Raw genomic sequence first — 16,914 nt, 5'->3', positions numbered from 1 at the left:
GAGAGAGCTAATGCATGGCCAAATCCAGCCAGCATACCCCTCACCACCCAGGAGCCCAATACACTTGCATCCATGCAGTGTATTGGATGTCTTTCTCTAATTGCACAAAGATGCCATATAGACTAGCAGCAGGAGCTCTTGAAGATGGAGAAGGAGGAAGAATTAAGAGCAAAGAGGGGAGAATTACAATGCAAAGAGCAGGGCCCAGCTTTAGACTGACTCCAGAGTTTAGGAGAAAACGACATATGGACCCCAGATTGGCCTAAAAGAAAAAACAGCCCCTCTCACCATTTAAGTATGAGGTGTACCTTCAACCTCCCACCCTCAAAAGCTAGTCCTGTCTGAGTCAGAAGACCCCAGTCAGTGTCAAGGACATTGCTGAAGAAGGCAGGGAGTTTCAGCCCCAAAACATCCTCTGGCTCATACAAAGAATGAGACTGGGCATCAGCCTTATGAGCACTGAGCCCCATGCACTGGGTGAACACAGAGGAAGCTTCATAAAGTCCAGTGCCATCTGGAGAGCTGAGTCCCTCAGTTCCAGTGGGAGGAGGGAGGCCCACACTGGGCAACCCTATGCACTTACCTCTGCTGTGGAGAAACTCCGATGTTTTTTTCAGTCTCTTTAAATCATCATCCAGTCCATCTGTAAACACTAAAAGGACCTGTTGTTTATGAGAAAGGGGGTTGGCAGAGCCAGACAGGGAGGGAGGGAGAAAAGAGAAGTAGAAAGGAGGGAGGGTGGGGAAGGAAGAGAAAAGGAAGATAATAAGACAGTGAGAGCGGGGAGGAAAAGGGAAAGGAGGGAAGAGGAGAGAAGAGAAGGAAGAAAGGGAAGGAGGGAGGAGGAAGGGAGGGAACAGAGGGAAGGGGAGAAGGAATGCATAAAATGGATCTTATAAATTGTACATTTCTTTAAAATGCAAGAGTGAGTTTTTCTGGTTATGCCTAGCCTTTCACTCTGTTCCTTTTTACTTATTCTTTTATTACACATTCACCTTTATTTCAACTTCCCCATCCCCTGGAAAAAAAAAAAAACAGGATTTGAATTGGCTGAACTTATTTAAAAATACCTTCCAAAAATGCTTACAATATTTATCCTTATCAACAAAAAATACCAAAATATTAACAGAGAGGTGTGTGTGCCTGTGTGGTGTATGCAGTATGGGCGGGGATGGAGGGGAGGAGATGTGGGGAGTGGTTATGGCTAATTTCTGTTATATTTTGTAATGTATTTTCTACAATTGAGATGTGTTTATTTGCTCATAAGAAATTTTTAATTTAAAACAGGAATAAAAAATAAAACATGGATGATATTAGTCAAAAAATACATCCATTGGATGCATAACAATGTAAATGTAAGTTATGAAGTTTTGGGATGTCATTTCCTATTATGTGATGTGATAAACATCACATAAAAGCTTTCCATCTCTGTGGGCTTTTGTGAGTATATGGTTCAGAGACAGCAGAAGGGAGGGAGAGGCTTGAAGGGTGAGCTGTACTAAATAGCTCTCACTAAAGACAGTTCAAGATGCTGACTGGAAAAATAGCAAGCCTACTCTAAATAGTAATGAGTGACCATAAAAAGCTAAGGAGTCTTAAAACACCTTCCAAGTCGTCTTGGAAATGAATTTATGTTATGGAAGAATATGAATCACTAAACTGTGGGCAATTTGAGAGCAGGTACTTTATTCTTATATTCCTACTAGCATTATTGAGCATAGGACATCTATTTGTTGTTGAACGAAAACGCATCTCTTGTTGGTTCTTATTGGGTAACAGTATGGTTTTCCTCTGTGTAAGATCAACAATTAAGAACAATTTAGTTGGCCTCAGTCGCAAAGCCTTATCCATTCTACCCTACCCGCTGGCTCCATAGCAAGAGTTCTCAGCATTTATTACCTTTACTTTAGCAGAAGAGAGATGAATAGCATTATCTCCCAAGGACTGCAAAAAGTTCACATCCATATTGTTATTCCTGGCAGCCTGATGAACCAAGAACTTCTGGATGATCTCATCACTGTATTTTTCAAAGCCTGAGTCAAAGATAAGCTGGCCATTTGAGCCAGGAACCAAGTAGCGGAATCTTGGGTTGATGTGATCAGAAATGCCACAGCTGATGTTAGAAAGTAAAGCCAACTGTTTCATCAGCTCTGGCAGTAACCTTTGAAGCTTCTGCTGAACTTTTTTTGAAGGAGTTGAGATATCAATTCCTACAGACAAATCCAGGTTGCATCCTTTGAAGGTGAAGAAAATAAAATTAGTCATCTGCAGGTGCATAACTGAGCCCAGAAGATATCAGCCAATCCAGCCCTAAAAGACAAACCCCCAGCCAACCCACAGAATTATAAGCTAAATCATGGTAGTTTAAGTTTTGGGATTGTTTGTTACACAGCAAAAGCTAATTGATACAATACATACTGTTTCATAGCTTTATGCCTCTGCAGATCCTACTCCCTTTGCCCAAAGTGTCTTTTCCCATCTTCCCACCCCAGTCTGGTCCTTCAAGTAGTAGTTCAAGTGCCCGCCCCGCCCCGCCCCACCCCACTCCCCAGGCACTCTCTGGTTCTTGTCCTCACCTCCTCATGTTAAGTTATTAAATGCCTGTGCATGTTCAGTGTTACTTTATTTGACCTTCTTCCCTACTAAATAAGGATTCCTTGATAGTAAAGACTATGCCATCTAATTTTCCAATTGCCTAATACAGATGTTCATTAAATGTTTGACAAATCAATGAAGAAAAGGATATAAATGAACCTTGAGTCTCTTTCAACAATAACTGGAATTATTTCCTTCTTCCCTGAAAGTGTTTTTCCTCATTCACCACCCATGCCTATACCTTGTTTCAGCAGCATGGGAGCATATTAGAAAATGTCAGGAAAAAAATCACTCCCAATTTTCTGTTTCTTATGTCTAAAAATATTTAAGCCCTCTTGGGAAGGTTTTCTCTGGAATTTGAAGGCCTATTAATATTTCAGGCTATACCTATACACTTACCAGTATATAATAAAATTATGCACAAAATTCCACTAAGGATCAAAAGTTGATGGTCAGAGACACATCTGAGGTAGTATCTGGTTGGATGAGTTAAAATGTAACAACCTTAAAAGGGCACCTATTAATTACTTCTGCACAACAAGCATAACTTAGGACTGTCCAAGGCAATCCAGCACATGCAAACATTTTCTCCTTAGATCATCACACACTAGAGTATATGATGATGTAAGGATCTGTGTCTATAACCGAATCTGTATACCTGTATCAGAATCTGCAAGAACAGCATTGCAGATGGGGAGGAACAATTTGAGGGAAAATAAGTACATAGTAGACCATTCACCATGGACAGTAGCTTAAAGTTTCCCAAAAACCTGAGATCAGAGCTGAGCCATGAGCATTCAATCCCCTAAGTATCATACTCCATGCTAGCTCTTAAGATATATTTCTGGAATTGCCAAGACAGAAAATGCCTTCCTCTCCTCCTTTCACATAAAATATCTTGCTTTGGTTTGGTTTTTTAAACATGTAATTCAAATTTATAAAAATGAGCATTCACAGATGTAAATCCCATTTCTATATTGGACCTGATTTCAGAAAAAAAAGGAATTTCCTTTTTGTAGTATGGCATATTATTCCAACATTTCTAATTCACATTTTCACCAGGAACATTTCCAGCTGGCTCTGTTCTATAATTGGCAAATGGAAGAAGCAATTTCTTTCCCTTTTAATGGAGAGGATTAAATCTTTCCAGGTGATCTCTAAGGTCTTTTTCAGGTTTATGATTCTAGAATCCTATAATTAATTAGAGTCTAGCCCTTATTAAAGTGTATAGCTAATTTCATCAAAAAAATTTAAAGACAAAGTTGAAGACAAACATAAATCCTAACTTACTATAAGGGGCAAAATAAACTGAAAAAATAAGCTGAATCCTATATCTCCTCTTCTCCCCAGTGTAATACCTACCTGCATATAAACAAAAAATAGGACTTTGGTGACTAAAAAACTCTGAACTACTTAATGTAGGACGTGCCATAATTCATGCTTCTTTTAAAAATAATTGTACATGTGCATTCTTTTCCAATGATTTTCAAATTTGGCTAGACTACTGCAAAGTAGTTATATTTTTTGTCAATATAAGCAAAGATATTAATTTAATGTCCTAGAAAATTGGACTTCAAAATTTTGGTGGAATGTAGGGTTCTCATCCTAACCCTCCAAAATTAATTCTCTGTTTCCAAAATAAGACCTAGTCCAGGCCAGTCACAGTGGCTCAAACCTGTTATCCCAACACTTTGGGAGGACAAAGAGGAAGGATTGTTTGAGTCTAGGAGTTCAAGACCAGCCTGGATAACACTGGGAGACTCTGTGTCTACATAAAATTAAAAAAAAAAAAAAAACCAGCCGATGTCCACTCGCCTGTGGTCCCAGCTAGAGGTGAAAGGATCGCTTGAGCCTGGGAGGTTGAGGCTGCAGTGAGCTGTGATCATACCACTGCACTCCAGCCTGGGTGACAGAGTGAAATCCTGTCTAAAAATTTAAAAACAAAACAAAACAAAACAAACAAAAATCTTGGCCCAAGTATGGCCCTAGTTTCTCATAGAGAGGCTTCATAGGCATACATAATGCTTAGTGGTTGGACTTTTGACACCAAACTGCTGGAGAATTCAAACCCAGCCTCTATTACTTCCTGTCTATGTTTCTTAACCTCTCCCTTCTTGTTTTTTTTTTAAATCTGGAAATTGAGTATCATAATGATAGCGCCTGCTTCACATGGGTTTGATGTGAATGTTAGATGAATGTATACCATCTAACACATTAGAAATAGTGCTTTGCATTCAACCTTGAGTTTAAAAAAAAAGGGAAAAAATAGTGCTACATACATAATGGAAAAAAACAAGTAAGAATCCTGATTGTGCCACACCTGGAGCCTGCCCTGCCTTTGGAATGCCAGTTAGATGGAATAAAATGTGTCCTTCTTACTTGAGTTTTCTATTACTTGTATGCAAAAACATCCTACCTGATAAGAGGATTTTTCTTAAAATACTGCTTGTTATCTCAGACTTGTTGTGAGGAATCAAGTAAAATAAAGGATGAGAAAGTGCTCTATAAATGTCAAGAGCCCATATTCTGCCTCCCAGCAGAAGGCTGAAGGTGGCAGGACCTCATCAAGAGGCACACATTTAAGTAAGAACATAGAGGTGAGTAGCATCTTCTTTTCAGCCTAAAACTACAAAAAAATTTAAAAAACCTTCTAGATCCAATTAAATGCACATCTATTTAGGGACATGATAACAAAATGATTTCCTGTATACACATGATCACTTGAAGGAATTTTGAGTTTTATGGGTTCCATTATGTATCCTTTGACATAATTCCATACTATGCTATGTTATACAAAGTTATACCATTCTATCACATTCTGTGCTATCCTGTACTATACCATACCATACATATTGTATTTCACTATACTATGCTTTATTGTGCTTCATTGTACTGTACTATACTATACTATACTATACTATACTACACTATACTATACTATACTATACTACACTACACTATACTATACTATTCTATCCTATCCTATCCTACTACTCAATGTATGATGAGGACCTGCAAAATCTGCGTCACCTGGGAGCTTGTTAGAAATGCAGAATGCTGATCTGCTGAATTCAGAATCTGCATTTTAACAAGATCCCTAGATGATTCAAATGTATGCTTAAGTTTGGGAGCCCTTCAATCACCCACTGAAAGGCAAGTCTTGGGGAAGAAAAGCAGACCCCGACTGTCAAAAGGAACAACCCCTGTCTTTACGCCTTGCAGCTTTGGATAAAAACTTGAGGAGACGGAATGGGATTAAGGATGACCTTGGCCATATGGAAGAAGATTGGCAACCAAGTAGGCAGACCCCTGTACACAGCCTCATAGAGAAGACACTGTATTCTGTTTCATAAGAGAGACTGTCTAACTGACATTATTCTCTGCTTCTATTTCCCTCTTGACATGGCCAAACCTTCAGCACATTGTGTTTACACATTCCAATCTGGTTTTGCCTATGCTATAAGGAATTAAAGGAGGAGTTGTGAGGACTTCCTAGAGACAGAGTTCTAAGAAGCTTCAGGCCTTCAGAAGCCAAAGTGATGACAACCATGGGAATGATTAAAAGAATCCCCAGGGGAGGGTGAACAACAGCATCAGGAGTTCAGGCCCTACAGGGTGATCTCCTGCTCCCCTCCTTGCCTAGTTAGAAGGATCAGAGTTTTACTTTATTAAGAGAACCAATAGGATCTCTAACACCTACGATGAGCTTGTGGATCAAATAACAATTCTCTGTCACTCACCTTGTGGATCACAGACCTTAGAAAGAATTTCCTTCTCCAGGTTCTGCAGGGCCTCAAAATTTACATCATGGTACACTTTGTCCTCATCATTAGTGATCTCCACAAGCTGCGATTTTTTGGCTTCTCCCACCCCAATGGCAAAAATAATTATGTTTTTGTCCCTGAGGGCTTTGGCTGGTGTGATTACATTATCTTGGGCGACCCCATCGGTGATCACAATCAAATATTGTTGAACACTGGGTCTCCCTCCTTTTGAACTGTCAAAAAAAGGCAGAGTGAAATTCAGAGCTTTCCCAGTGCGGGTGCCATCCCTCATCTGCTGAACATCAAAGATGGCACTGTAAATGTCTGCCTTTGAGTAGTATTGGTTGAGCCTGAATTCTTCCTGGGGGCTTGAGCTGAACTGCAAAAGGCCAATTTGAATTCCATCAGTACCAATATTAGATTGGTTCACCATGCTCTCCACAAATCTTTTCATCTTTTCAAAGTCTTTTGGGGAGATAGATTCTGAACCATCTATCAGGAAGATAATGTCAGCTTTACTATTCTTACAGGCTGGGGAAAAAGGAAACAGAACAGAACATTCATTAGGAATCTGAAACCAAAAAAAAAAAAAGAAAAAAAGAATCTGAAGCCAATTAATTACAAGTCCCCAGGGACAGTCTGGAATGGCATATATACAACACAAAAATATTTTAGAAGGGAGTGGAAGAGGAATTCAATGAAACAAATACTCTGCAACCCAGCAGAGTTGTTCTGCAATTCAGAGTAGTCTCAAAATAAGCTACAGCTGTATGATAAATATATAAAACTTGACCATCTTGCTTCATTCTAGGTTGTGGTCACTTTGAGTGTCCAGTACTAAGCTGCCAAACAGTGAATCCATGATTAAAGAATGAAGCTGGCTAGGTGTGGTGGCTCACACCTGTAATCCTAGCACTTTGGGAGGCCGAGGCAGGAGGATTGCTTGAGCCCAGGAGTTCAAGACCAGCCTGGACAACACAGCAAGATCCAGTCTTGGGAAAAAAATGCGTAAAAGAATGAAGCTTACTTAAATAAATCAGGTACATATTCTTGGAGAGGTGGGAAAGGAGATTGAAGAAGAAAAAGTCTTACCCTCTGAGGAGCAGATGTCCTGTACCACTTCTTTTTGGATGTCCTTCAGTAAATCAAACTCATACACAAAAAATATCTTGTCTTTAGCTATTTCCTTAAGCTCATCAATGTTAGCTTCTCTTATTCCAATGGCATAAATGTTAACTCCATTTGCCCTCAATCCCTCTGCAGCCTCAGCCACCGGGTCTGAAGATTTACCATCAGTGATGACTATAAGGTATCGAGCAACATTGATTCGGCCGGTGTCTGCAAAAACCTGAGTCATGTTGTTCAAGGCCTCACCGGTTGTGGTGCCACCTCCCCCCTGCTGGATGTTATCAATGGCTACCTTCAGCTCTGCCACACTGGGATACTGGCTGAGGATAAATTTACTTTTAATTTTGTCTGAGTACTGAATGACTCCAAACTGTACTCTGTTGGGCCCGATCTGGAACATCTTTATCACTTCATTCATGAACACCTTCATCTCAAGAAAATCTTCTGGATAGATGCTGCCAGACCCATCAATAAGGAAGTAAATATCTGCCTTTTCGATGTGCACACAACCTAGGCAATAAAAAGAAGCAAGAACCCATCATAACAGCGTCTGAGATGGTGAAGAACCAGAGCGATTGATCCCAATCTCCACCCATATTCCCTCAGTACTCTTTGTTCCCTTGACAGCACCTGTGACTCTGCCTACAGGTACTCTTTGGCCAAGAGCATGATCAGCTGGCACACTAGGAAGACCAGAATGCCTGGGAGTGAGTCTAGAAGCAGCCACCACCCAATAACTGACAGAGGTTGGTGGATAAAGACCCCAGCTCCCTTGTTCATTGCATAGAACCACTCTAAGGTAAGTCCTGCATGGTTTCCCTGAGTCCCCAGTTGCCTGTAGCAATAACCTGTAGGTTACTCCTCATCCCGAACTGGTTCTTAAATCTCCACTCTCCTATCAGCGTCCCCTGGGATCACCACCCAGATAAATAATTTGCATCCAAATCGTTGTCTCAGAGTCTGTTTCTGATCAACCCCACTTAAGACACGAAGGAAATATAACTTGACATTTCTCAAATGGGGAAGTTAAGGAAATGAAAGGAAAATCAGAGCACATTTGAACCTATGAATTGTTTCAGATTCCATTATCCCTGCCTCCCATCCAAGCTGTGCTTTTTAAGTACATGGGCAAAAGTGTGTACATCCTAAAATTTAATTTAATTTAATAATTTGACAAGTTAATTTAAAACATTCTCTATTATATGAGCCTGAATTAGGAAACAACAGATGCTAGTGAGGCTGTGGAGAAATAGGAACGCTTTTATACTGCTGGTGGGAATGTAAATAAGTTCAATAATTGTGGAAGACGGTATGGCGATTCCTCAAGGATCTAGAACCAGAAATACCATTTGACCCAGCAATCCCATTACTGAGTATATACCCAAAGGAATATAAATTATTCTACTATAAAGACACATGCACATATCTGTTTATTGCAGTATTATTTACAATAGCAATGACATGGAACCAACCCAAATGCCCAACAGTGATAGACTGGATAAAGAAAATGTGGTACATATATACCATGGAATACTATGCGGCCATAAAAAGGAATGAGATAATGTCCTTTGCAGGGACATGGATGAAGCTGGAAGCCATCATTCTCAGCAAACTAACACAGTAGCAGAAAACCAAACACCGCATGTTCTCATTCATAAGTGGGAGTTGAACATTGAGAATAGATGGACACTGAGAGGGAAACAGGGGGTTGAGGCGAGGGAACTTAGAAGACAGGTCAATAGGTGCAGCAATCCACCATGGCACACGTGTACCTATGTAACAAACCTGCACGTTCTGCACATGTATCCCTTTTTTTTTTTTTTAGAAGAAATTGTTTTAAAAAAGAGTGTGAATTAAATCAGTCACCTTGTGTTAAAGCCCAGCCTCCAGGGCAAGTGGCTCTAAATTTAATCCTGTCTCCTCGGTTACTAGCAAGCTTGGCCCCCTTGCATCTCAGTTTCCTGATCTATCAAATGAGGATGTTGACACCTACTCAATAAGCTTATTGTGAGAAGACAGTAATGTCATGTAAACAGAGCAGAGTTCAGTATTAAAGATGTAGAGTTAAGAGTAGCTGGTGTTTTATTATTTTTGTCATCTAGCAGATTCCTCTAAAAAAAAAAAATTTTCTCCACTCCCTCTCAATAAGGGCAGCCCAGCCTTGAGTTGTTAATCTCTGGATTCCCTTGGCCCTAGGAAGAGCCTTTTCATTTCTTGGCTGAAAGGGAAGTGGTCTAAGGTGGGAATTGGGCTCCCTGCTCAGGTCTTCATGTAGGAGGACCTAGGTCCATGCAATATGTGTGGCATACTTAAAAAACCCTTGTTGTTTATATGAATGAAATTCAAATGTAATTGGGTGTCCTATATTTCATCTGGCGATGCTATCCTAAAGGGGCATGCATTGGAAAGGAATGTAGCTTAAAGCAGGTAGAGAAAGGAGTCATTCACTCCATGGTAAGTGTTTGCTGAATTCTGGAGAGTAGGGGGGAAATTATGGAAAAATAAGGCAAAAACCCAAACTTTGCTGGACTCCAGCATCCACTGGTGACACATAGATGGCTGCCCAGTGTCAGAGAAAAGGACCACTGTGCAGGAAAGGGCATTTCTGCAGCTAGCCCCTATAGGAGCAGCCCAAGGAGGCTTCACTACAGTCCAGGGCCCTTGGATTGTCAAGAGGAGCCGAGGACCCTAAATATTGCCTGCACTGTACATTCTTGTCAGTCTTAGCAGATTGGGGGAAAAGAGAAAGAGAATATTTCTTACAGTCTGGAGGTTGCCGAGCATTCACATCAATCATACACATACAGTGCTTAGCAGAATATCTGATACATGGCAAATGGCCAGTAAATGGTAGATATTATGATCATTGTGATCATCCAAGACAAAATTCTGGTAAAATCATCATAGCTTCTATTTACCTCTAGGCTACCCCCTTCCCCAACCCATCTAGACTTTGGGCTACTTTTTCTGATTGCAAGTTTCTTTTTAGCTTCTCTGCAGTATCAAAAAACAACAACAACAACTCTCAGCTCTTCATACTGTGAACTAGTAGTGCTTGTCTTCTGTCCTTCTCATCTACAGAATATAGGCAGATAGGCACACGGAAATGAAATTCACATTATAACAATTTTGTTTCTCATTCCTAGAACACAGAAAGGAACTAAAAATATAGGTCAAAAAGAAAGATAGAAATTTATTTAGATATTTCAGATTTCTAGACCTCAGCACAAGTAATCAAGAAATTACCAGATCACTCAGTGTTTAACAAGAAAAAAATCTCAGTGATTTTCCCTTGAAAACATAATTATAGCCTTGAATTTTTACCTCAATTATGTACATTTCAACGATTCTAATTTAAATCTATGATTCTAATTTGAATCTAAGAAATACTAACATGGGTAGACAAAAATAGATTAGAAGACAGACAGACACAAAGATTTTCATAACAATCAGTAAGTGCCAAATCTAGGATTTAAAATTTGGGCATTCATATGCCAAAGGGCATACACTTAACCACTATGTTTTTTCTGGTGTGTGTTTTTTTGTTTAACTGCATATGTAGTAGGAACTCTCCTGACCAACCTCCACTTTAGTGACTCACCAGATAAATCAATGTTCTCCCTTTCCTCTGTAAAGCATGAGTGATGCTCCCATAAAACAATGAGTGCCTGAAGTTCTGCTTCAACCAGTGAAAGAACAAGCTTACCAAGATGAAGGCGGGTTTGTCCCCAGCTTGTTTATGGCAGTTTTGTTGTTATAATTACATAATTAATCAAATATTGCGCAAATCAGCAGGATTTGACTGTGAGTAAAAGAGGTTTATTGCATCTATGAAAACCAGCTTAACTGCTTTAAAAAGACTCAATAAAAGAAAGTTATTTTTTAAAAAATTGCCAGTGTACCAGATAGCATTACGAAAGACTGCATTTTTAAGATTATAAAAATCAATAGCTATTTCTGTTTCTGTTTTGAATTGTTTCAAAAGTCTTTCTCCTTTAAAGAAACTGAAACTGGAAATTATTGATAACATAATATTGGATGGTTTATAAAGAAAATACATGAAATCCAATCAGCAGGGCTCATACTCAAAGAAACCTTGGCCCTATACCAAAAGATTGCCAAATTAACATTCATTTATATGTATTAAGTTAACTTTTTAAATTTCAAGTATGTGAGAAACAATAGTTTCTGAGAAGAAAATAAATAAAAAAGAAAATAACATTTTACAAATTCAAGTGTGTTTGTATCCTTTTTAAAGTAGTTGCCTGCTTCAGTGACTTAAGATTTGTTCAGTCCACACTCGGTTCCTTAGGGCTTCTACTGTAAATATACACAACTCTTCATCAAACTGTTAAAACAGAAGGGGGCCAGGCATGGTGGCCCACACCTGTAATCCCAGAGCTTTGGGAGGCCAAGACGAAGGATCACTTGAGGCCAGAAATTCGAGACCTTCCTGGGCAACATAATGAGACCCTGTCTCTGCAAAAAAAATTATAAAATTAGCTGGGCATGGGAGTGCATGCCTGTAGTCTCAGCTACTTAGGAGGGTGAGACTGGAGGATCACCTAACCCCAGGAGTTCAAGGTTACAGTGAGCTATGATTGTGCCACTGCACTCCAGTCTGACTGACAGTGCGAGATCAAAATTTACATAATTTTTTAAAGGGATGAAGGATAAGATAGGAGGTGCTAGAAATGTTGCCTTTTTACTTCATATTCTCCTGCATTGTTTGGCATCAAGATAAACAAAGTTTCAGTTTCTGGTTTTTTAATGAATTGACTTCAAAATCTTTTCTTTGTTGGAGGATAGAGGAGATGGGTACATGGAGCAACTAAAAAGACTTAAGAAAAGTTTTTTGTTTAAAAACATCAAATTTGGAAAAGACCCTCCTACCTTCGTGTAGGGGATAGCTCGTCCCACTAATGGAAACTTTACTGTCCACCATCTCAGAGCAAAGCTGGTTTGTAAGCTTGCTTCCTACTATGGAGAGCTGCAAAAAGGATTCCAGGGGGACTGAATACTTCCAAGGAGGGTATGATGCTATCTTCTCCAGGTCCTTACTCTCTGAGACATTGTGGGTGCCCACTGCATAGATGGTGATGCCTGCCCTTCGGAGGCGAGAAGCGGGTCTAGATACGCTGTCTTGGGAGAAGCTTTCCGTGATGACTACAGCTATCTGCTGCACACCGTGGTTGGACCGGCTACCCTTCTCCTGAATGAAAACCTCGTTCCTCAGGAAATCTAACGCAGCACCAGTCTTCGTCCTTCCTTTTCTTTCCTGGTAGGTTAATTTGTCCAAATGCTCCAAGATTTTGGCTGGATTCTGAAACGCATCCAGTGAAAATTCAAGTCGTGGTTCCTCACTGTAGAAGACCAAGCCAAATCTCACAGTATCAGGACGAATGCTTAGAGAACTGACAATGGTCTTTAGGAAATTGACAACTTGTTGGAAATTGGGTTGCCTAACCCTGCTAAATTCCTCAATGAGGAATACTAAGTCAGCCGGGATAGCAGTTGCACATGCTGCAAACAGACAAAATCAGAAAGAATGGCTTTATCATAAGAGCATTAATATAACATAAAGACAACATTAATATATAAAAGCTGTATTATAATGTATTTTATATGTTACATAATATATTTATTATTACAATTATAATAATATGTATCATATGAACTTATATTTCTACATTTTATAATTTAAAAGAAGCCTTTATTTGGCATGATGGTCAAAGAACATCACAGAGTTCATACCTATTTCAGAAATTCTCATGTGGAAGAGTATTCACATCACTTGCAAAATATTTAAATACACGAATATCGACAGTAAAGTGCTTCAAGATTGCTTTTCAATTTATCTAAGTCCGTCAGAAGAATCTGAGTCTTGACTAATTTTTCTTCATTTTTCTAGTTTCAAGAGACCCTGGGTCAAGTTCTCATTTATAGGCCTGAAACCTCCCAAAAGATGAAAATTAACTGTGGCTGTTAATTTCTAAACCTTTCTCTGATCAATGTCATGTCATTTTAACAGAGGCAGCCTGAAATGTTGCAAGTTTCTATGAAAAATCTTTATCCAAATATTAGGCTAGCTGGCTGTTTCATTTTGCTACAGAAGAACTTTCCCTTCCACTTACCTCAGATGAAGGAATAAAACATAAACTCGCTGCCAAGAAGAATGCAAACACCACTATCTCTATTTGAGACAGTGCCTATTGCGGGGACACAGACCACTGTGTCCCCATAGTGTCAAGGTCCATATCTGCTTTGATCCGTGAAAAAGGAAATCTCCCTAGCAGAGAGCCAAAACCACACATGCGGAAGCTTGAAACCACTGTGTAAACAACTGAATATTGTGAAACAAGGTTTAGGGGCAATAGAATAACCTTTTAACTTTCTCTTTTGTCTCTTGGTGTCCTGAAATTTCCCCTGTGGTCCTTTTTCATAAAGAATCAAAATTCAATCCTAGATTTTAAAAGAGGGTGTTGTCCACAATTTTAGCAAGTCTAAAACACTGATGCTAGAAACTCCAGACATTTTTGACATCTCCTTTCCTTCACCTTCTTGTACCAAGTGCTGTTATTCTCCTTTGAAATTGTCTTCAGGATTCCTTCCCTTTCCTCATTATCAGAGCCACCCTTGGGCTGGGCCCAGACATCCTCTCCATGTGGCCAGATGACAGCTCAGCCTTAAAGTCTTTCTGAGTCTGAGGTGCCATTTGGAACCCAACCTGCCCGCTTAAGGTTTCCTGAAACACTGCTTTGGTCATGTCATACTTCTTGCTTAAAAGCTGCCCACCAATTACTTCTAGAGTCTTTGAGATCCTGTAGTCAGGGTCTATCATACCTAATCCATTCTTATCTCTCACTGCTTCTATACTCTTCCACTGATCCAAATTGTCTCCATTTTTAAACTTTGTTCCACATTCATCCAGACCATTCCCATTTCCACACCCTTACCAGGAGCGTAGACCCCTTACATGGTTCTTCCCCTTGCCCAGAGTACCCTCCTCCCTTCTCCTATATATTAAAATAATACCTGTTATAGAGGGACCAGCACAATTCCTTCCAGCCCACATCCTCTGGTATGCCCTCCTTTTGTACTATCTATCTCTGCTTAATATGGTACCTCCATAATGTGCTTCTTAGTTCCTTATTACTTCTGTTTAGATTTCCTCTTCTTGTCACATATGTGTTTGTCTTTTTTCTGCCCATAAATTTCCAAGGACCCCAAGCTCTAATTGTTGATAGGTCTGGGCAGAGGTGTGACAATTTCGAGAAAGGAAAAATTGGCCACTTCTAGTTGTGGGGCTCAAAGGATGCTTCATCAAGAGGGTAACTTAAGAACTGAAGGGTAAATTTTGACTGTGGGCATCACAAGCTGATATTATAGTGTATTCAAGAGCAGAGACAGAGGTTGGAAAGCATGATATACATACAGCAAATTATGAGTAGTTCAGCTTGGTCGGTGAATAGAATGTGTACAAAGACTTAGCAGGAGATAAGGCTCAGTAGTTCTCAGCCAAGAGTGGTACCTATCTACAAGGGACATTTTGGAAATGTATGGGGATGTTTTGGATTACCATAATGATTCAGGGATGATACTGGCAGAAACTAGGGATATCAAACCTCTGACAATGCACAGGACAATTCTACACTATGAATTGTCTTAACCAAAATGCCATTAGTATCTCCCTTGAGTGTCTTGGATGCCAACATAAGGAAGTACTTTATCTAATCTATGGGGAGAAGCCTGAGTGCTCCTTCTCCTGGAAAAGGTATATGGTAATTTAGGTTCTTACTCAGAAATATTATCTCCTTACTCCTTATTTCCATGGGAAGATATTCTTTTCTACTCTACTGATCTCAACATAGCCATATGACTTGCTTGAGCCAATGAAATGTTAGCAGACGATGCAGCAGAGGTTTGAGAAATGCTTATGCAATTGGTTTTCTCTCTGGTACCTCTGCAATTACCAGGAGAAGAATATGCCCAGACTAGCCTGATGATCCCAGGAATAAGATGAGAGATATGTAGAGCAGAGCCAAACCTAGATCAACCAACACCCAGACAAATCCCAAATCTGTGAAGAGACAATATCAGCAAAGCCGTTTGTTTGGGCCCAGCCAAGATCAGCTGTTCCTCAACTGATCTGTGAGAATAAGTGATTCTTTTCAGCCACTGACTTTTCATCCAGTTTGTTATGCAGCATCATTGTGACCATAGTTAACTAAAACAAGGTTGTGCCTGAGGCATCCCATGCTTCCTACTCTTTCCTGTCTGCTAGTGCTAGTACCCCAGTACTGAGGAATCCAGAATACCCACCTTCTCTGCTCTTTCCCCAGACTTTCCTTTTACACTGAGATCTCCCAGTGTCTCATATATCCTAGGACAAAATTTTACCTCCTACAGCCTCCTCGTTGGCTGTAATCCTGTGTTCCTGCTGTCCAGTTCCTTGGATCACCACATTCATATCTTCTACTATGTGTCTGACTTCATCTTCTCTCTGCATATCATAGACAAGGTCTGGGGATCCCATCCCTTCCAGTTCTCTCCTGTCAAAGTCCTGCACACCCACAGACATAACTTTCACACCTTTCTCTCTTAGTCTCTGTGCAGCATCCTGGACTTCATCCTCTGATTTGCCTGAATTAATGATCACTGCATACTGGGGAACGCCCTGGAGAAACCGGCTTCCTGCTTCCTCCTGGAAGAATGTCTGAAGAAGGTATCGCAGTGCCTTGCCTGTCCTCCTGGAGCGACCCAGGGGCACAAAACGCTCACGAATGTGAGCTATCATCTCATTCTGGGTCTTGTAGGTATTGAGCAAAAACTCAGTGTGACCTTGATCACCATACTGAGCCAGCCCAATTTGGTACTTGTCCCTGCCAACCTCCAGCATGCCAATCACTCTGGAGAGGAAATTCTGCATCCTCTGGAAACTGGCCCGTGATGTGTCCTGTGATGTGTCAGCAAGAAAGACCACGTCTGCATAGGCTTTGATGAATTCTGGAAGTAAAGGGAAAGGGAAACCAGGGGGCCAGAAAAAGACAAAAGGAGAAAGTAAATCAAATCAAACTCTCATGAAAATTGAATATAAGGATGGTTTTGTGTGCCCAATGTGAGAGGTAGAAGTACTATCTTTATACAACTCTCTGTATATTGTACTTCCCTTCCTCTATGTGGGACTCTATCACAAGGCTTTTCCTCTCTTACAGCCTGCTGCCTTGTTGTCTGTTTTATTATACTAACCTACTCTTGTTCAATTACTCTTGTTCAAACAATAGAGGAGGCAAGGGAAGTTAACTGAGGACATACTTTATGCTAGAGCTTTTTATACATTTTATCTGATTTAATCCTCATAAACCTTTCTTCTAAACAAGTATTATTTTCTTTGTGCAGATGAGAAAATTGAAGTGAAAAAGTGAAG

General features: G+C 40.0%; 1 protein-coding gene across 2 annotated transcripts in view; it reads right to left on the bottom strand.

The window, feature by feature from the left end:
* LOC129033974 (collagen alpha-4(VI) chain-like) overlaps positions 1-16,914 on the bottom strand; it is a 105,574-nt gene that overhangs the window by 65,966 nt on the left and 22,694 nt on the right. For both annotated transcript variants that reach the window (XM_054483242.2, XM_054483241.2), the window contains exons 5-10: positions 15,888-16,493; positions 12,381-13,010; positions 7,452-7,997; positions 6,336-6,890; positions 1,900-2,234; positions 584-662 (exon numbers count right to left, since the gene is read on the bottom strand). In XM_054483242.2, coding sequence (XP_054339217.1) covers positions 584-662; positions 1,900-2,234; positions 6,336-6,890; positions 7,452-7,997; positions 12,381-13,010; positions 15,888-16,493 — 2,751 coding nt within the window. The remainder of the gene's footprint in view (positions 1-583; positions 663-1,899; positions 2,235-6,335; positions 6,891-7,451; positions 7,998-12,380; positions 13,011-15,887; positions 16,494-16,914) is intronic.

The sequence above is a fragment of the Pongo pygmaeus genome, chromosome 2 (assembly GCF_028885625.2).
Source record: "Pongo pygmaeus isolate AG05252 chromosome 2, NHGRI_mPonPyg2-v2.0_pri, whole genome shotgun sequence".
In the NCBI taxonomy this organism is placed as follows: domain Eukaryota; kingdom Metazoa; phylum Chordata; class Mammalia; order Primates; family Hominidae; genus Pongo; species Pongo pygmaeus.
The sequence above is the reverse complement of the archived record's forward strand: the minus strand, read 5'-3'. Positions and strand labels throughout refer to the sequence as shown.